At 35.6% G+C, this 22,141-nt stretch overlaps 1 protein-coding gene across 1 annotated transcript in view; it reads right to left on the bottom strand.

Moving 5' to 3' along the window:
- Positions 1-22,141, bottom strand: part of LOC111191774 (uncharacterized) — a 98,059-nt gene that overhangs the window by 47,377 nt on the left and 28,541 nt on the right. The window contains exon 5 of the mRNA XM_049475939.1: positions 4,339-4,479. Within this exon, the coding sequence (XP_049331896.1) occupies positions 4,339-4,479 (141 nt within the window). The remainder of the gene's footprint in view (positions 1-4,338; positions 4,480-22,141) is intronic.

Here is a 22,141-nt window from a genome sequence, read left to right as displayed (position 1 = left end):
CAGCACCTTGATGCCTACAGCTTTCAAAAGAAAGGTGACCACAGGAAGAAGGAAAAAAAGACAGCTCACCTTCTAATACATTTCAGTGTCATGCATTAGGCTGAGGCACCGTGGTATTTTGGTGGTGTGACAGGGCATTTATGTTTAGGCCAAATCCAATGCGATTTAAAAACGAGCTTATTTACAGAAATAAATAGACAGCTGGCTCGGGAACAGGTCATTTCTGTGTAAAGGGAAAAGATCAGAAGTAATCAGGTCACACCATGAAGGCTCCTTTGGTGTCCACTATCTTATTAACTTCTTTTTGATCTTTCTCTAACTGTCCAGCATGCAGCAGCCTCCTTCAATAATGAAATGAAAAGCAGCAGCTTCCTTCAATGCGCATTTCTAACATGCCTAAGGTAAGTTATACACTTCAGCAAGCATCGCTGGAATTCAGCCAGCGTTTCCCCCGACACCGTGTCACAGAATTCACCAGCCGGTCTGTCTGTTTTAGCGCCGGTCATCTTAAGTGTAAGTCGCCACCTTATTGATCACAAAGGTCAACCCTTTCTCACACTCAGCTTCCTCACACCATTCAACATACACTACTTCATCCACCTTTCCTCTACCTGGAGATCTCTACAAAGTGATTAGATATATATACTGAATACTGAATATGTTACATTTTACACAGTCTCAGTGCATAAATAAAAGTGCAAAAAAGAAAAAAAATTGCATGAAAAATCCATATAATATATTTAAAATATATTTATATGATATATATATATATATATATATATATATAAATATAAAAATATACATTTTAAGGAGTGTTATATTTATATTTATTTTTACTTCACATGGCTTGTCTAATTTTAAACATATTTTCAATTATATGCATTTACACTGATTAACCAGACTTTTAGCAACTAGTGCCCGTCTCTGTCTTTTACTCCAAATTTTAACATTTGCACCACTTTCAGATGATCACAAATAGAAATTGCTGATAATACAGTTTTTGTTTATATTTGAAGTATATTTGTTCTAATTGTATAACATTATTGGACCATCTCAAAAGCTTGATTATATACATATTTTTTATTCTATAATTTTAATATTATATATATATATATGTATATATATATATATACATATATATATAATTATACTGACTACTAAAATTATAAAGCAAATTGTGTAAGGATGTGCCCCGCTCTATAATGTACACAATAGTCTGAAAGCAATCCCGAAAAGAACGCTCAATATCAGTCATACTTACAGGTGGATATTAATAACACTGCAAATATTAATCTTAGAAGTAAACATTAAGCGGCTTAAAAGAAAATTGCAAATAAATCTGATTATCCTATAGGAAAATCCTCACAAAGGATCCGAGATGTAATAAGTAACGCAGACATCTTTTTTTTTTCCCTCTTCATATAACGAAGCTTTAGGTAGAAAATAGCAAGCAATTCATAAAGCGTTCAGCTCTGGCACGTACATATTTCACCTTCAATTTTATTTTTTCATAACTCTCTCAGCCACAAAGGAGATTCAATTAGGTTTTCTGATTGGGGTGCTGGCATTCTGTCGGGTCATTCAAAGGTTAAGGAATTCAGTGCTACAAACACGATTATGCTACTGTAGCATTTGATCAGGCCCTCTGTTTATCATGCAAGCCTGACCCCCATGTTGAGGTCTCAAAATAATGCCACTCTGAGAGAGAGATTCCACGCAGGTAATTGCAGGGGCATTTTTACATCCTTGATCGCTTGGCTACCACCATTTCACATTTAAACACTTTCAGAAGAAGCAGAATGCAGCAGCGCAGTGGGAGCAACATTACCGCTACTCAATGATGCCGAAAGCCGAGTGCACATTAAATCATTTTTATATAGTGAAGGTACAGGCAACATAATGTCATTTCCTTCCCTCTTTCTACTAGCTCTCTGAAAGAGGGAGCGAGAGAGAGGGAGAGAAAGAGAGAGGGAGAGCGGGAGAGAGTGAAATGAAGATGGAAATAATCAGATACTTAATTTAATATGTCTGAGTTCAGGGTCCATCTGCTCCCTCTCCTTATACAAGTGACTTCATACATTATGCTGTAAAGTCAAGTGTTATTGAACCACAGAGCTCAGGTAATTACTGGACATGCACATAACAAAATCACAAGATGAGGAAAAATGCAATGTTTTTATATATATGTACCATATACGTGTGTTGTGTGTGTCTGCATGTATACATGTGTGTGTGAGTGTACAGTCAAAAGGCAAGAATAAACCTAGAAAGCCTTCAAATATTAAATGTGAATTATATATATATATATATATATATATATATATATATATATATATATATATATATATATATATATATATATATAGCTTTTTTCTAGTAATATATACATTATTTAAATAAACATAATGCTTTAGAATGGCCCGAAGTGTGTGTTTTTAGAGAACGTATTTACACTTTACCTTTACCTTTGTTGAATAAAATTTTATTTTAATGACAATTAACACTCAATTGTTTTAATAAACGAAGAACACAGAATATTTTTGCAGTACAACCATGCTAGAGTTGCTCAGTTGCCTCTGTGTTAGAGTTCTCCACTATGTCATATTCAGTGTCGCAGACTGGATTCCACACATTGCTTTTTTTTTTTTTTTTTTTTACAAACATGGGCAAGATTACACTATTTTACACTATTATTTGTACACTATTATTGGCATTTCTGAATGTCTTTTTAAATAATTTTTCACTAATTGCACCTAATATGTAAATATTTGGACTGTTGATTGATTAACTGATAAACCACGCAATTTGCTGTGACTAATCATCAGAGAGAGGTGCAAGACAGTCAGAGTAACTTATAAGATTTATTTCAACATAAATTAAACATAAATAAAAATACAAAAAATATTTTTTGAACTCAAGAGCAGCAACGCTTTGTTTACACTGTGAAACAAAAAAACGCTTTTACGTCATTCTGTAAAATGGTGAATTATACTAGGCAAAATTATTCGTGTTAAAAAAAAATCCACATAAATTGAGTGCATATATTTAATTACTTTTCAACCTGTGAAAATAGAGGGATTGCATGAAAAATACTGTAACCAGATAAGTAAATAATAAGCTTTACTCACATTTTAATTAAGTAAATTCAAACCCACCGTACAGAGTAATCTTCACAAAACATAGTTTAGTTCCTGACTAACAAGATTTTATTCCACGCAAATTTCTATTGGTCCTTCTGTCAAAAAAACGGTCACACAACTGGCATTTTCAAACGCTGCAATCTGTGAGTGGAGATGTGTATGTGAGCTGGCAGATGCCCATGAGTGGCGGGACTGACAGATTGACAGGAGAGAGGAACTAAGCCATTCTTTCCATCCACAGCGAGCAGCAGGGCCAATTTTACTCTCTTGGACTGTTGGCCACAGATGACTGCTGCATCTTCAGGGTTTAGGTTTAGGACCCGGTGACAGGACACAACCCTCTTAGTCACATGCACAGCTCAGGGGTCTTTTACTGTTGTTGTATTGTTTTTGGGTTTTTTTTCACTATTTTTTTCCCTTTTTTTTCTATGCTAATGTACCTCCATAAGCATTCCAGCTACCTGTCTCCTTCCGTCTCTAATCACTGCTGGTCCCAAATGCTAGTCTACAATGTGTATGTCACACACCCACACACACACACTGACACACACCTTTAAAAAAACACATTCCAACAACAGGGGACAGGTGAGCGTGTGAATAATGCATGAAGAGTTTTATATTGGGAGTGATGCTTGTCAATCATGTCTGCCTAAATCAAGACAGCACAGATCATTTCCATTTCAACTATCGGATATTCAGGTTGGAGGCACAGCTCCAGAATCTTGCGCAGCCGCCGCATCTCACAATCGGACGGGAAGGGATATCCCTAGCCGTGCTTTAATTAACGCTGGGAAAGCCTCTGTCTCATCCGCACCCCGATAATTCAGACCGACACATTCAATATCTGTATTTACATGCCAAGATCTGAACTGAGCAAACAAGCTCATTTAAAAGTTCACATGCTAATGTATGACATTTAAAGCAAACTTTACACGAGCAAAGGACATACAACAAAAGGCCCGCTTTCTCTTCCTCCTCGCTCAACTTGTAGAGCTTCCATATTCATGACCTTAAAACTGTGGCACCTTTGCGAAAGGCTTTCGGAGACAGACTATCTTTTCCTTTTTCTCTTCCCCTTTTATTATTTTTTTCTTCTGCCTAAAACGATTTGACCGAAATCCATACAAATAAAGAGATGTTTATGTATAGTGTCTGGTGTGCAGGTGTGTGTGGGTGTACGTGTAGGTGTGTTGATTACCTGGCTCGTGGAGTTTGTGCTGCAGTTCCTGGCCTTGGCCCGCTGGAGCCGGAGCTGTTCTACCCGAGAGGTCAAGCTGGACACCTCCACCTCGCTCTGTATCTGAGAGTTCACAACTCTACCCACAATCCTCTCCTGCCCCTGCAACCGGACCCACAGACACACGCAAACAAATTGTTGTATAAACTAGTTAAGAATCAAAAGGTTGAAATCACTTTATTAATAACTGTGTATTTTATATAACCTACAAAAGTAATAGCAGATTTAAACATTCTAAACAAATAAGCAATAAGTAAGTGTGATGTTTTATTGCTAAGATGTTATGAAATGCTAAATAAAATACAGTACAGTAAATGTTCTGCCTCAGTATTTAGTTATAACTTTGAAAATACAAGACTTTGTGTATAATAAATATTTTTGATATAACTTTATGTATATGCAACCAGTATGGTTTATTACTCATTATGCTGTTTGCTAAACTGTGAACAGTAGTAGTATATCCCTGAGTTAACCCAACCTTTATCTAACTATTTCTCTATTACCCACAGCTAATCATAACTAGTGGTGACATACTGAATAGGATATCTGAGTAAAAAACTAAGAACTTTTCTATTAAGACAAAAAAAGAATGTGGTTTTCAGTGTAATAGAATCTTCATACTAAATCATTTTTTTGCCTTCTATGCTCTGTAAATAGAGTTAGAAACCTAGAAACACAATTTCCACCTCTTTTTTTACAATGAGAAAAGGCTTTCATTTGTATCCGATTCCATATTAAATCTTACCTTATCACTTACACGTTATAATATGGTGATAAACATGCTTAGAACAATTTATTTTTTCTTCCTCGGGTTTTAAGTTTTTGACTAGTTTCAGCAGAACATCCTGTTCAATTATCATTTTAAGTAAAGTGATGCACTTTAAAAACAGCTCATTTTATATCTCACATAAAAAAAGGAAAACTAAATAAGTATTGTCAAATATCAATGCTGAGTAAAAGTCAACAATTTAATATTAAAATCAGAAAAGAAAACGTCATTGAGCCTTTTTCTATCAGCAATATTAAATATCAGTGCTGGCCAATATTTAAGATTATATCAATATTTAAATAAATTAAAACAATACGTAATTTAATAACTAAAATGCATTTTTATTTTCAGTCTACTGTCATTTGGAGTGGTTCTGTGGGGTTTAGTGTAAAATGATTTATTAACACCCACAGACCCAGATTACTTTACATTGTTTGTGATATAAATCAGGGGTCACAATTGGCCTGTCACAACAACTATATTATCATATAACCATATATTATCAAACAATCTATTTTCATACAATATATATTTTCCATTGTGCTTACTTAACAAAGAGAAAACATATCATCAGTGGCCAGTATGTGATATTCTAATTCTAGTGTCTGAGTATTCTCATAATTTAAAGATCATTGGTCATTAAAATTGCTTCTGAAGAAAAGAAAAAGATTGTAATAGGCCTAGGTCAGAATGACTAACGCACATATAAAGCCACTTGCCTTGTCTTATAGTAATCATAGCCACATAATCATATGGGGATATCTCTAAAGTCATTCAGTAAGTTGTATCTGTTAGGGGTGTGTCAATCAATTCCTTAATGTTGGTATCTGTTCAATACTGGTCAAAATCATTAAATAAAATGTTGAAACCTGAATCCGTCATAATCCATTAGCCTACACGATTACGATTTTTTTTTATCCTACAGCACAAGTCTACATGTGGTCAAGCCTACTTGGCAGTATTCTAGGCACTCCTAGCATTAGCTTCATACTTTAGCGAGATGAAGCTATCTGTTTATCTGCCGGAGAGTCTGGATTTGCTCCTGCTGCCTCTTCGACTCATCCTCGTTTTTCTAAGGCTGTGAGTTTCAACAAAAAAGAAAACCACAATGTCAACCAATTGGACCTCACTTAAGCAACCTTGATGATCGATTGGCCAAGCAGTGGATGAACAGGAGGCCATATCTGCAGCGTGGTGTTCAAACTGCTCATTCATTAAAAGAAGCTCTTCCTTATTGATTTTGGCTTAAGTAATGAGAAAGCTTATCCAAAAATCTTTAGCATTTGGGCTCAAGTTAAGGAAATCGATGCTGCCATTTCCCATTCGAACAGCATATGTGAATTTTATGTACAAAAGACAAGATAAATCCAGAATCTGATAAATCAATAGACTTTGTCGATGCAATATAAAGCGGGCAAATTACATTTTTAGCCAATTAAAGTCAACTAAAGCTGAAAACAGCTTAGAGCCAATCAGTACATATTTACTATAATCAGTGTTTCACAACTCATTTAAAGTACCCTGCCTGCATAACTTAACTCGTGAATGTCTGAAAGAGTCCATTATCAAGGGAAAATATTTTCATTACCAGACAGAAAACAGAGTCAGCTATTTAGCTTCTGCGCCATCGTGAAGCCAGTGTTTATAGCAGGGGTGTCAGCTAGCTCTCATAACAATTTCACAAGTATAATCCAAACTAAAACACTGTGTTGGACGATTTCTGGGGCCTTATGCCCGAGTCAAAACTTTCTAAAATAAGTCAGATGTTGAAGGTGAACTCGGACGCAGAGCTTCATGCTCTTCATTCCAGCATTAGTGCTAAAGAGAGCATGGTTAAAGAAGGAGGGTCAAGAGGAATATGGGGAGACTCGGACGACCTCAGCAAGAAGAGCTATGAATTAAACTCCAGTCACCTTTTCAGAATGTTTCCTCTTCAGAGAGCTCTCCTAAAGTTCAGTCTGTGAACCCGAGCTAATCTCTAGTGCTGAGTAATGGAGAGTTCTAAGCAGTAAAAGTCAGCACACTGCTTCAATGCAGTACTCAAAAGTCAGAGTCAAGAATACCAAATATGGGCCGTGAACAGGATCAATGGGATGAATCTACAACTCAGGTGATACATGTAACTGTTTATCACCTGTTTTGGTGTTTATTACTCAGTGTTTAGTGCAACTGTGTTACATACCTTTCTAAAAACGTCCACTGTTAGAAATTAGTGTAAATTCATTATGTACATTAACCCCTTAAAATGTCTTGTCCCGTATACAGGCTACAGGTGTAGGTGATACAAAACTCTTTTTTCTGCAGTAAAATAACTTATTTGAAATCTCCTACAGGACACTTGGAGAAGCTGCCTGTTCACTCTCTATTCCACTTAATAATCCCAGATCAATAACAAAATCAACCCAAATTCTGCATGATTAAAAATAGATGTAAAAACTAGAAAAACATAACAAAACTAAAGGTTTGGAGGACATGAACTGTTTGATTTGTATTCAGGAAAATATTGATTTCATAATAAAGTTCAGGAGCCAATTTTATGATTATTCTCATTATATTTTGACATTAGCACATTTACTTAAATATTAAATATATTTAATATTTTCTATTACAATTATGCGTTTCTTATCAAACATGACAGCTTTTTACGTAATGCTTGAATAGAAATCCTCAAGATTTAGTGATGTAATGTCAGGCAGGCAATTGACAAAAATCCTTGCCTGTTAGGGGTTAATTATCATGTACAATGTAACTTTTATGTAACCGTTTGTACAATAAATGATACTGTATGCACTGTATGTAAATAAGTTGTGATATTCACTTACTGAAATAAACTTAGACAACAATGAATCGTCAGAGTCCTTTCTTATAGGTGCACCATGCGTGCACACACCCCTGCTCGTCAACACACACAGAGACATGCTGCAGAGCGCAAACCTGACTTTTAACTCAACAATAAACAGAATAAAGAAAAATAAAATAACATTGCTGTTCCCTTAAATGAGCCGCTGATGTACCTTTATTTCATGTTACAGCCAAAACACACCCATGATTATTTAAGAGAATTAGTACATGCCTTTTGCGCATTTTGAACATGTTTTTTGGCGCAAAGACACAACGACACGCCCCTAAATCCAGCTGCGCCATATGCAATAGACTGGTGCGCTATAGTTCACTAAAATAGGGACATCTGTGTATGTTAGTTCCTTATTTTAACATTCTTTCTATGTTTGGCTGAAAATCAGCAGTTCTAGAAATACTAAAACCTATTAATTTTGCACTGTTGTCACATCACATGCTTGTCTGATTAGATACGTGCTACATGAATGCGGCATACAGGTGTTCCTAATAAAGTGCTGTATAAATGTATGTAAATAGAAAGAGGGAAAGAGGAAGGGGAGAGGGTGGAGAGAGAACGAGAGGAAGAGAGCTAGAGGGAGAGAGAGAGGGAGGAGGGAGAGAGATATAAAGGCTTGATAAGGCCATTGTGGCTGGAAGCAGGCGGGCATAAGTGACATGGAGCGAGCTGTGAAAGCTGCCCGCTGGGGATTCTTCCTGCAGTGGCACAGTGGCAAAGGTGAGCTACTACACTCACTTACAGACAACATTTCCCAGGGGTCATTTCCCCGCTCATTAATATTCATTTCAACCTGATTTCTAGTACATCTGCGACATGCTGAGGCTTTGATGTGCCATATCATATGCCTTAACGCCACATTCCCCGCGCACGCGTATGCAAAAGAGCCGCTCTCACACATCTTCAAACGCGATGCGCCAAGCTACACATTCTTACAAGAGCTCCGTTCGTCTGAGCTCATCTTCTCCGCGCCGCTTTCCTCAGCCCTAGACGGCCATGGCGGTCCAATTTACAGGCATGGTTTAATCACACGTGAAGAAATAACCGGCTCCTCTGTTGGCCAACCATGACATTTCAATTGTGCAGCCAATAAAAGTATTACATGAAGAGAGCTGGGGGATGATGTACTAGCTGGAAAAACCTGGAGACCCAGGTTACCATGGTGAGCTCCTTTTTCAATGCATACAAGGTCAAGAGTAAGTGACCTAGTGATAAAGAAAGGTCTTTTCACATAATAATATGAACTCCTGCGCTGGGCTGTGGTTTTCACTGCAAAGCTGATAGAAATGCACGCAGCTACATTTTACACATTCGCCTTTTATCCAATATTACCGTTGCTCTGTTCGTATGTGTGAGTTTCACTCACAAAGTCTCAGACAAAAATCAATCATCAAAACTGACAAGCAGTTTGTTAAATATGAATAAGAATAAAGCACTCAAATATTAAACATACTAATTGTGTATCAGATATCTGCCATTTAAAATAAAGCTTATTCCTTAAGAACACGTATTTTATTCAGAAACTTGGCAAAATATTAAATATGTAAAACATTAAAGATAATGTAATACAAGTAAGAGAGAGATGTCAGATCTAAAACACGCAAATTAATGTTATGACAGCTTGTTTAAAAAAGCATAAAGCACCATTTAGCTTCTAAAAATATAAAATTAACAACAAACCTGTGAGTGTGCTGCTCACTATCTATTCAGGCTGCATGATATTTAGAAAAAAAAAGTAATGTTGGAATTTCTTGGTGATATATATTTTTGCAATATAAAAAAATACACACATTTTTTACATTTACATTACATTATATTAAAAATGCCACCAGTAAATAAAATATTTGTGTTGGTACAGCCATTTTTGTTTACAGACAGGTTTGCTTGTAAACAAATTATATCACTAGACAAACCCTAACATAATCGGAGTAAAAGTGACATCATTTTTCTGAAGTCTAAGTTTAAAGTAAATTTAAACATAAAATAGAGATTACATAGAAATTACATTCCTACAGCTCTCATATTATTGTTGCCGGGTTTGTGATCAATATAAGCATATGCAGCACTTTGGGAACAAATGTTTTTTAGGGAGGTGAAATGTTTAGAATTTTAAGGCACAAGGGAGTCCAATGGGTTAAGCAGTTGATAACCTGTGATCAAGTATAAAAAACAGGGTTATTGAGTTCCAGGTTTCTGAATATTAAATTAATTTAAAAAATATACTGGGGTGGGTGTCTCTGACGATAATTGGGGGAAAACACATTTACCAGTACTGCACATGGGTAAACTCACTACTTATTATATTACTGTTTTTTTTTCCATTTTTAATAAATATTCAATTTTGTATTATAAACCAAACCAACACTTACCGTCAAAATTAATACTGTTGTATTCATAACTTACCAGGTACCAAAACCTTTGCACAGTATTTTATGTGCACATATCGTGAAGTAATATCACATATGTCTTCTATATATTTAAATATGAACGCAACACTGGATTGAAATAAATCTTGTGGCATTGCAGAAGCTTATTGAAACAATGCCACAGAGAATGTGTGCTGCAGTCAAAGCTAAAGGCGATTTTTTTTGTCCAGACAGTATTTTGTATTTTAAACTGGTAAAATCTCTATATTTAATTTTAGAAAAAAGATAGTAAAAAGCTTTATGTTTTTGTGCTGATAGTTTTTATATACTAAGAAATACTTATAGTATTTGTGCTGTTTTTTTTTTTTGTTTGTTTTTTTTTGGAAATGTACTTTAACTTTAGTCAGTGTTTCATTGAGTTAACTTTAGCATTTTGAATTTCTGTCTTTAACCCAACCCTCATCTTAACCTCAGTAATCAAAAAGTTTTCTCCCTTAAAACATAAGAACACATTCTCTCCTCACTGCATTTAAATTGTGGATTTTATCTATACCTGTAAAATCAAAACAAAGCCTTGAGAAGTCACGGTCAATTATGAGCCCAAATTGGCATTAACGATTGATTCCACATGGTCAAAAGGTCCTCTCTCAGTTGACTGACAGATTAGCCATACCCCAGACACAAAGAGTCAAGCAATGATCGCTAATGATTGGAGCAGCAAGGCCAAGGCACTTAATGTGCTGGCAAACACACTGCAGCTCCTTAAAATGCATTTCCTGCTCAACCTACTTAGAAAACTTATAACACACCTGATTATGTTGCATTATGCATTTCTTTTAATAGTGTATGTAGCAGAGTAAATGGCAAAATCCCCAGGTGTTACATAAAACCCTACAGTCGTTGTTTCTAGTGGAACTTTAATCAACACTTTAGAAGCATCTTAAAACTTGACTTGTGTTTTTATGACTCTGACAGCTAAGCAACTGAGTAATTACAACAATTTTCAAAATAACAGCCTCATATTTTTTGCCTCTTACAGGTACATGATGGTCAAAAGGTCAGCATGAATGAATATCACATGCTCTATATTATCTTTGAAAAACCCTTATGTTTTTCTTTGGATAATGCATTTACCTGAGTAAACAGCAAAATCCCCCTGTGTTACATAAAACCCTTACAGAAGTCGTTTCTAGCTGGACTTGATGAAGAAGACTGTCGACACATCATTCCACATAAAACACACAGATCTGCAGTTACGTATGGGCATTTTTACTGTGTAAGAAAAAGCTATTGCTTTTGCTAATACTCTGATTAACTGCACATAATTCAAAGGCAAGGATTGTATGTTAGAAAAGACAACTTATAACAGTCATTCCATTAATATCTCCCATTCCAAACTGACTATATATCTGAATCAAAAGAAAGAATGCACCATTGTTAACATCTGATTTTTATTGTGTGGTGTCTTTTAATGCAATACTGGCTTAATTATATATATTGATGTACGATTCTGTGTTTCTAAGCAAGTACACAAGAACACAAGCAAGTACACAAGCAACTCGAGATAGACAGTTTCACAATTTATCTTTCTTCGTTAGAACACTCAAACAGAATGATTATCTTTTGCCAACTAGTCCTTGAGTTTTTGTCTGATTATTTAAAAAAGTGCATCAAAGTATTCAGAGAATTTAATGATAATAATAATAATAATAATAATAATTATTATTATTATTATGTCCATATTTTACATTTTAACTACTATTTAGCTTACCTTGACAAAACATAAAGGCTAAACAAGTGTTTCTTAGTCTCTGTACATCCTGTCAAACAAAAAATCTATATGCTGCTCTAAGCTATACTATTAGTGGCCAAACAGTAATGAGTTTCACTCAAATTTACTTGTGAAAACAAAACTTTATATCATATATCTAGAACTAGGCAATACAGTATTTTGTTAATATATATATATATATATATATAGATATAGTCAAAAATTTAAAAATATAAAAATCATCATCTCGTAATATCATGTCTGCTAAATAGGTTTCTATATATGTGTGATTTGATAGAAAATAAATGTGGAAATGGTTTGGTTTCTGTTTTGCAAAACATTTCAATCCACTGTTTTGATATGTGTACATCCTTTATCTACACAGAAAGCAGAGTGTGACAGAGAGCAATTACAAAGGACGGCACATTAGCCTGGGGATGAAGCTTCTCAGACATTTATTTTAGGATGGCTACATAACAACACAAATGCAAAACAGTCCTAATGCTGCTTATTGCTCTTTTACAGTCAAAGCCACACACCCTGACCAAAGTAAGTTTGCTCAAAGACATTAGTATCTCTGGAACAGTAAATCATTTAGACTAATGCCAGGCCTGTAAATGTGATTTCATCTTTTACCTTCACATGACAACATTTAAAATTTAATCTGTTTTTCTGCCGTTTAGCCCCACACCTCCATTTGCAATTCTGATGGGATGGATTCTAATTAGAGGCCAAATCATTTTACACAATCAGACAAGGGCACAGGACTGGTGAATCAGCAAATCGGATGAATTATCGTTCCATGCCGATGTGGTCCCATTAGGCCATGTTGGTGTGCTTTTTAGAGTCTGATGCGAGGACCTGCAGCTCAATTCAAAGCACATGCTCCCATTAGCCGGGGTAATGGACACTTCTTATGCAAAGTGGGCAGGAGTGAAGACGGTGCCGCAGAAATAGGATTAAATATTGCTACCTCCTCAAGATTTGACTCAGAAGGCACAGCAGGACAGTGCTCTTGTCCTTTCTCTCTCTCTCTCTCTCTCTCTCTCTCTCTCCCCTTGCAGAGAACAACCAGTGTTTGAAAGCAGTCACTTAATCATATTGTGTTTAAAACCTGCCCTGGAAGCATGCTTACCTCGACTAATACTGCCTAATGACTTTCAGCGAACTTTGGTTTTTCCTAACGTGGCATTTTTGCTCTCCTGAATTCTGAAAAAATGAGCATTAAAATGCCAGCAAGTTAGTAAATGCAGATTTTGAGAAGCAAGCTTATTTTTAGGTCACAACTTCTGGCATTCTTCAGTGCACATTTTTATCATTTATCATTTTAATAATTTTACTTTACAGTATGCAGTTTAAGCTGTACACATTTAGTCAAAATCATCAAACAGGCACTCAGTAGCAATACCATTGATGAATCTATAAATTCCCAAGGGCAAGAGGTTACTCATTACACTATACTGTACTATACTTAACAAAAATCAACCAAATTTAAAAGGTCTAATTATGCCAATATCACATTTGATTTTAGTAAGAAAAGTGCTAAAATAGCTTTTATACTACAGGATATTATCTTGTATATAGGAAATCAGTAAGGAGCAAGCTGCAACTGTATAAAAAATGCATATTAACACAGTGTTTCTTCCATTTAATTTTAATTCATCATTTCACTACACTCACTACTACAAACTGGGTACTGTACAGTAACACTTTGTGTACTAACCCGTCAAACTGAAGCGATTAAAATTATATAGTATAAAGTATATTGTATATAACTATAGTATAGTTGGCATTTAATATGCTAGCCATGTTTAAAACAAATCTACTAAATTCTTGTATTACTGTTTTACAGCAGTTTTAGTCGAACTCACGGTAATGCTGTGTAATGGTAATAACTTGGCGATCAAATATGTATCACATTACAGGGGTTATGATTAAATGTACTGCTATATACTGCGATAAGGAAAAAGTATATGATGTCTTTTTTATTATTTTAGGAAAATATTTTTTTATAAATACACACATAAGCATACAATTGTGTGCAAAAAATAGTTCAGATTATCAGAATCAATACAGTAGGACAACATTAAACATTGTGTCTCTGACACCAATTTTTACAATTCTAAATCAACATTTTGTTTCTGAGACTCAATACACTATTTCAAAAAATATAAAATCACAATACTTTGATATATATATCGATATTGTCTTACACCTCTAGATGAAAACAGCGTGTGTTTGATCTAATTTGCTTCATGTTTTTTTTATACAGTACTTCTATACAATGCTTCATGCTTCACTTTGAGTGAGCAGTAAAATAACCATATATCATCTATTGTTTCTTGACTTCAAATTACTTTCCCAGACTAGCTGACAGCTGACCACAGTGCTGAGTAGTGGATATATTAGTGCACCAGTCTATGCAACCCTCAGTCTGAAATATTATCTACAGAAGGTCAAAAGTATATCTGCAATATGTAAAATGTAGCAGTGCAGTTCGGAATGCAGAACAGTGTACTCAATTAAAACCCAACACAATTATTGCAAAGCCACAGAGTGAGAAAGCACTGTAGTGTAACGACAGCAAACAGCTCGTGTTTATCCTTTTGACCTTCGATGGCGTTGGGACTGAAACTCTAGGCCCTAGGCAGAGTGAGTTACTGTAAAACATAAATCTGAGGCGAGGTTCTCCCCACAGCCAAGCTCACTTTAAGCGAATGCCTGTGGTTCTGACACCGCACTTCATGTGTCATAGCCACGGCGTATGGAAACCGAGATGAGTCAGCCACATCGGAGAGAGCTCGTCCATCCCAACCTAAAAGGGGACGGGGCTTTTCTGTCCCTCCCAGCAACAAAGGCAACTTGTCTGGCCCTTCTTCTCCATCCTCCATTCATAATAAATGTCAAATGCTGCGGTTAAGTTCAAAAAGGCTCCACATTCTGCTTGTGGAGCATTTCACCGCCGCTCTGCTACGAACACTGTCTCTTTCACAGGCTTCGGAGAAGAACGATCGCTCGGCAGAACGGCAGGAAACGCATTGCACAATTAGGACCCATTCGCCCTGAATGTTTAAATAAATAGTCCTTAGTATCTACACACGTAATGAACCTTCAGATTCATTTATTTTTTCTCCCATTTATAAGATACCCATAAATCATTACTATGATTATGACTTACAAAGGATTTATAAAATAATCAGCTATAACGTTCAAGCCACTGACAGGTGAAGTGAATAACTGCTTAAAGTGAGTATCTGGTAACAATGGCACCTGACAAAAGGTGGAATATACAGTAGATATTAGAGAGCACGTAAACAGTCAGCTAACAGAAGTTAATTTATTATAAGCAGGAAAACAGGGCATGCATAAGAATCTGATGCACGTTGAAAGGAGTGTTAATAACTAGATGTTAAACACATTTAACCCTCCTGTTATGTTACAGGTCAAATTAACCCATTTAAAAATTTGAAGATCTAAGTTAAAAGTATTTATTCAGTATAAAACTTCTTCTGCTTGCCTTAATTAATTAGTGTACTCAACATATAATATAAAAATGGTGCATCTTACATATTTGCAACCACCCCCTGCAAAAACAAAAACTAAAACTAATGCCGCAATGTTATGTTTAATGTTATGTAAAACTATTATGTGTTATATGTTGGTCTTTCAAAAGTATTAAAGTAGTGAAACATTAAAAAAAAGTTTGAACATGTATTTTTTTTAATGAAAAACAAGTAAATTATCCTAACTGAAGCACTTACTGTTAGAGGTAAGGAACATCACTGAACTAAATATTGATAGAATAATTAGTAATGGAGTTAGTAATGAAATATTCACACTGCTTGTTTGAATTTCTTTTGGACAATTAAACATGCACTGGGTTATACTGACCCAGGAACACTATTGCTGTCTCTAAAAAATGAACATAACAGGAGGGTTGATACAGCAGTCATGTTCACTAGAATGCAGGGGTTAATATGTACTAAAGCAGTGATTTTTGTGGCTGTCTGTTCCTGGCTGCACCATCTACCTCCAAGTCTGTCCCAGCTGGTGTTCACATGCACTACAATTTGGATATATTCAAGCAAAAATTCCCAATATTTTATTCAAAATAGAGCATAGAAAACGTATCAGATTTTGAAAGTACGACATTTTACCATTTCATAGTAAGATAATTTAACATGGACTGAGGCGAAATGGAAAACTCTGTAAAAAGAGCTTTGGCCCAGGAAATATTGGTGTTGTTGAAACATGGATTCTTCTTTGCATGATATAGTTTAACTTGCATTCGTGGGATGCAAAATTAACTAAATTCACAGACGTTGGTTTCTGGAAGTGTTCCTGAACCTGTGCAGTAATTTCCAGTAAAGAATCTTGCCTGTTTGTAATACAGGCAACCTGAGGGCACGAAGATCACAAGCATCCAGTATTGACTGCTGTCCCTGTCCCTGCACACAGCGATTTTTTACAGATTCTCTTAATATTTGAATATTACATATTGTAGGTGTACATTTTGTACTAAATCGTGAGTTGGCTGTATATTGCTCCCATTGTTGCTGTTGTTAGTAAGTGTTACTTGCTTTTCCAGCCTTTTGTTTTTTTGTCCAAAAATCTGATATAAGTTCTATTGTGAAAAATATGGATATATGAGATTTAGAAATCCTGACACTCTGTGTTTATTTACAATTATCTACATTTACTACAGCATCCCAACTCTGTTGGAGCTGGGGTTGCATATAATATAACTACATTTCTGGATAGTTTGCTAATTAGAATGTAAACGCTTTTGACCTAATGTAGCATAAGTTTCTATAGCTTATATAAACTAATGTTAATGTGTTGTGCTCTATAGTGATGATTAACGCTAAATATCTAATTAGTTCACAATTTCATAATTGAGATGTAGCAGCTAATAGATGTCTAGTTCACTCATGCCTGACTAAACAGAATGTAAACTGAATGTAAATAGAGTAATTAACTGTAGAACATAATTGCTTTATATTATTAAAAGCAATATCCTCTATATTTAGAAATAGATTTGCACTTAAAAACCAACGTATACAAAAAAGTCTGTCGCATCACAAACAGCAGCGGGCGCACTTGCTTCCAAACATCAGAGTGGCTTTCTGGCACTGGTTAATGAGATAAATATATTGCTCAAATTTTTTGCCACAGAGGTTTGCCCCATAGAGAGACACAATGCTTTTTCAATCCAGACTGTGCTTGATGAGAATTAAGGCCTCTATTTAGATGCAAATACAAATTAGCTCTCCCTGTTGCGCACATTAGAGCTCTTAGCAAATACAAGAGAGGCTCTTCTTACAGCTCTTAAGAGGGCATCTGCATCCCTCTCTCAGCATCCGGGCAGGAGCCAGGGAGGGGAGAGCGGTGTGGAGTGCAGCGAAGCGGAGTGTGCAGGGTGGCAGTGCCAGCTGAGGTTGGCACCGTGACAGGAATTGTGGGTAAAGCCCTCTGAGCGCCTGAGCGCCATATTATCACAATATGCCACATTATGGAGTAATTAGAAGCCAAGTGGTACCTCACTGCTGCCATCCTGAGAGAAGCACAAAGCACTCAAGCTGTTTTTATACGGTGTCAGGACCTGATCTAAAAGAGCTGGAAATAAAAGTGCATTTAAACTGTGAGACAGACATGTTTGGAGACAATATTTTTACTTATTTGGTTTAATGCAGTAGCTATGAGGCTAATTAAGCATACAAACACAAAATATTTCCAATTAACACATGCACAAACCCTATTTTGGCCTTACTTGAAATTGTTCAAAATCACACACTGTTCTTTGTTAAGGTTCTGCAGATTAGTCAATGTGGTTTCGAAGAGATTATGACTTCTGCTGAATAATGAAACAGTTACTATTCTGTTTAGTTAAACTGTGCCCTCAACCCTAAACCACTACAAGTCAATAGTCACCAAAATCCTGTCCATAAATACATGCCCAAAGACTCTTCTCAACCTTCTCAAACCACATCCAGGGATGGAGTTGTGGTTGAGGGCACAGTATGACTAACTGTAAACCATAAAAATGATCAACATTTCTTTTTGAAGCTGGGAACTATTGTGTAAAACTGCTGCATCCAGCTATACTGCAAAGTTCACATAGTCTGTCTGCATGGCTTAAATCGAAACATACACAAATGTGGTCTGAAGTTTGCGGGCATGAATTTCAGAATAGATTTGGGGCGATAACTGACTTTTGACTGAAAATGTTATTTTTATAGCTTTAACATTAAATTACAGAGGCAAAATTTAGACTTTGAGCATGTTGTTAGATGAATGGCTACATCTAGAGTAAGCAAGATGAAGTTTACCTCTCTCGCAATGCTTGATCTCATTTTATCTCAAAAGCTAAGCAGAGCTGGGTCTGCTTACTGGGTCTGGATTTGGGAATTTTCTGTAGAATGTTTGGCAACTTTTTGGCAAATGTATTATTTTAACCTATATTTAATTTTAAGAGCATTGTGGTCTTCTTCTATAATATGTATTTTGTTATATATATAGTCACTGCGAAATATGTACTTGACCTAAATATACATACTATATACCTCAGACTTTCTAAGCCTAATCTTACACTACAGGGTTACTCAGTAACAATGTTTAAAAAAATTAAACTTTTATACCTTTCTACTTTTGTAAAAAGCACTTGATAAATTCAGAATATTTTTTTTCCTGATCCTAACATTGTAGACTAATCTTGTTTCTCAGTCAGAACAAAAAAAAATACTGAAAAACAAACACATACACACACACACTACAATTTAATAGGCCTCCCAGATAGCGTTCTGATTAGAAACACATAAAAATCTTGGTTAGCAGATATCAAGTTCTTGTGTCTTTATCTGCCTTGATATTCGAGTGTAATGTGGGTATTCACACCTCATTAATAGGAGCCTGATCCCCTCGTACAATAGAGAGTCATTTACATGCAGGAATAAGGGCAGAGACAGACGTGTGACATCTTGTTGGCAAATCTCCAACGAACATAGACAGCACAAGCTCCTTTGATCCCGACACTTGTAGGCTCGGCTCAGATATGAACATACTCAAGAGTCCCTGACGTACCGCAGAGGTTAATGATATTATTGCACTTATTTGCATATTTAATTACGCTCCTTGTTAAGGATAAGTGCTGTTTATTCAATTTGCTCCATTTTGTAGCTGGCACGTTTTCAATAAGGCTCAATGAGCCAGACTGTCAGTGAGTGTGTGTGGGGGGGTGAGGGGGTGAATTAACACGCATTCATCAATTCCATACAACAGATGCTAACAATCAGGTGCTTTCTCTCAACAAGATCTCTTCAATCTTTCATTATCATTATTCCATTTTAGCATAATTATCCCGGTGCCAGCATGTGCCTGCCTGAGCCTTACTCCGCTGGGCCAGTGGAGTGGATACATTTAATGTATCAACAGCGATGGCGACTGCGATCCTCATAACACACAGCCTCATTCGCTAAAATTAAGCATTTTCTCATTAGCCAAAGGCTATTGGACTTATAAATTATTCATCTCCTCTTCACAAAGGAACATTAATCAATTATGAAGATATAAAGAAATTAAACATGGGGGACAAGACAAGGCTTTCATATTAATATGCAGACGGATAGCGCTTCCACTGCTTTCGAATCAATACTTTTGTGATTAATTTGAACAATTTGGCCAAAGTCGCACAGGCACAATCAGACATGATCTCAGCCCTGGATTCAGACAGCCAAACCCCGAGCAGGAGTTTGTTTGTTTCGGCTCTGCTTAATTTTTCATAGGCTGCACACAATAAGTGGAGAAAATATCACCTTTTTCATATGAGAAAGCACTCCGAGTGGAAGCCAGGCCATCATAAAATGCAGAAGGACCACGAGGGACTGTTGCAGAGCACGGCATGCAATTGGTTTGAACCCTGTGGCACTCAAATTTGTTTTTAATGCATTTTTAAAGTTTTATTGGCATTCAAGGACACATGGGGAATAAAACTCATCCATTCAAAGTGTTGACCCTATTAGTATTAACAGATGAGGCAAATCTGCTGCACCATTCAGTTAAGAGTCAGGGCTCAGTCTCTCGCTAAATAACTCCGAGCTAAGTCTAGAATGAAATGCTACGTCTGACACAGAATCACTGAGAAAATATCATGCTTTAGACTGACTTAAGAGCAGCAGTGGAGGAACCGGTGGATTTCGCCTGTCGGGAACACGAGTGGCCAGGTGCTATTTAAAAGGTCTGCCACACCTTGTCATAAGCTCAGGTTTGAAAGAACAGGAAACATTCATTGCTGACTTAACCCTTGTTTTCTTTCAGTCTAAAGCAGGGGTGGGGAACTCCACAGAGGGCCAGACACCAGCACAGTTAACTGATTTCCTTACTAAACCTGGCAATTAACAGCTGAGTTGAATCAGGTGTGACTGAGAAGCACAAGCACAAATCTCTGCAGGTTTCCCACCCTTGTTCTAAAGACTGCAATACAAAGGCCTGACAGTTCACATTGTGTACAAAGAAGTATAGCTTTGCAAACAATATAGTGTATATCTACCTACAATAAAAATACTCTACCTAAACAAAGTAAACTGAAACCCCACAGGATTATTAAAGAAAAAAAAAAAGATTAACAACAAGCTAGGAAGCCCCCTCCACACCTTCCTCTCCATTAATCATTAAGCTTATTAGAGTATATAATCATTGTTTGTTTTTATGTTTAAAAAAAATATATATATATATTCTATTTATACCAATCAATTTATTTTATTTAAATCATAAATATAATACAATTATACACAAAAAGTATTAAGATACCAGTATGTAGATTTAGTGTCTTGTGTACAACATGTGAACTAGCGGGTGGTAATAATCGTGACTGGCAGCATCTAGCTGGAATTGTCCATTTGTACAAACAAGCAAGCCAATCTGTCAAAAATCATTTCCACACTCAGTGCAGGACACCAAACACAAATATCCTGCAGGTCAATGCAGTGTTATTATTATTATTATTTTTATTTTTATTAATAATAATAATAATAATAATAATCTTGGTATCTTTTCATACGTCTATACATTCTGAAAAACACTCAGTGGCTGCTATATACATAGGTTTTGTTTTTTAGGCCTGGATAACAAAAGTAAATAATGTCCTGTTGCACTGTACTGATTTACCATTATTGTACATATTTTTTTAAATAATACATTGTTAAAACTCAAAGTGAATGTGCAAAATAATAAAGAAAATGTCTATTTTAGGTGTGAAACGATTATTCGAGTAACACGAGTTACTCGATTAAAAAAAAAAACGTGATAAAAATGATTAATTTTCTGTGCCTCGAGGAATCGTTTAATTCATTTTAAAATGCAGAGTTTTGAATTTAGCGCAGACTTTTAATGTGAATCAGCGCACTTAGCATTACATCAGGCTTTATGTAATAAGTAAACACAGCGCTGTGGAGTTCAGAATATAAACAATAAATAAATGTTGAAGCAAAATAAAATAAATTAAATGTTAAAACAAAACAAAAACATATATACTTTTGTTGTCATAATTATTCCACAAGTCTTGATGTATTTCTGAAAACATCCCCTGTCCAAGAAGGAGAAGCCACTGACTTAGTGATAAAAGAAAGCAGCACTTTTATCCAACACTGGCAGAACTGGCACAGTCTCTGCTGTTGAGAAGCTAAGATGCACAACATAAAGCCAATGTTTATGCCTTTATTATTGATTAATGCTCTATATTTAATACTTAACAGAAATCCTAAGTTGAAATAATTTAACTTAATTTAATACATTTTAATTATTACATTTTTACTTGTGGTATTTACGTCTATTTTGTGTTTTATTTATTTCTATTTGTGTTTGCAGTGTGGAAATGTATGTTTTGAGTTTAAAAATTAAACCAGTTGGTCATTCATTATTAAATGAATACTTGTTTTCTCTTGTGTATTTTTAATTGCTTTTTCGATTAATCAAAACGATTTTTCAGTAGAGTACTCGATTGCTAAAAA

This window comes from Astyanax mexicanus, chromosome 1, assembly GCF_023375975.1.
Source record: "Astyanax mexicanus isolate ESR-SI-001 chromosome 1, AstMex3_surface, whole genome shotgun sequence".
Classification (NCBI taxonomy): domain Eukaryota; kingdom Metazoa; phylum Chordata; class Actinopteri; order Characiformes; family Acestrorhamphidae; genus Astyanax; species Astyanax mexicanus.
The sequence above is the reverse complement of the archived record's forward strand: the minus strand, read 5'-3'. Positions and strand labels throughout refer to the sequence as shown.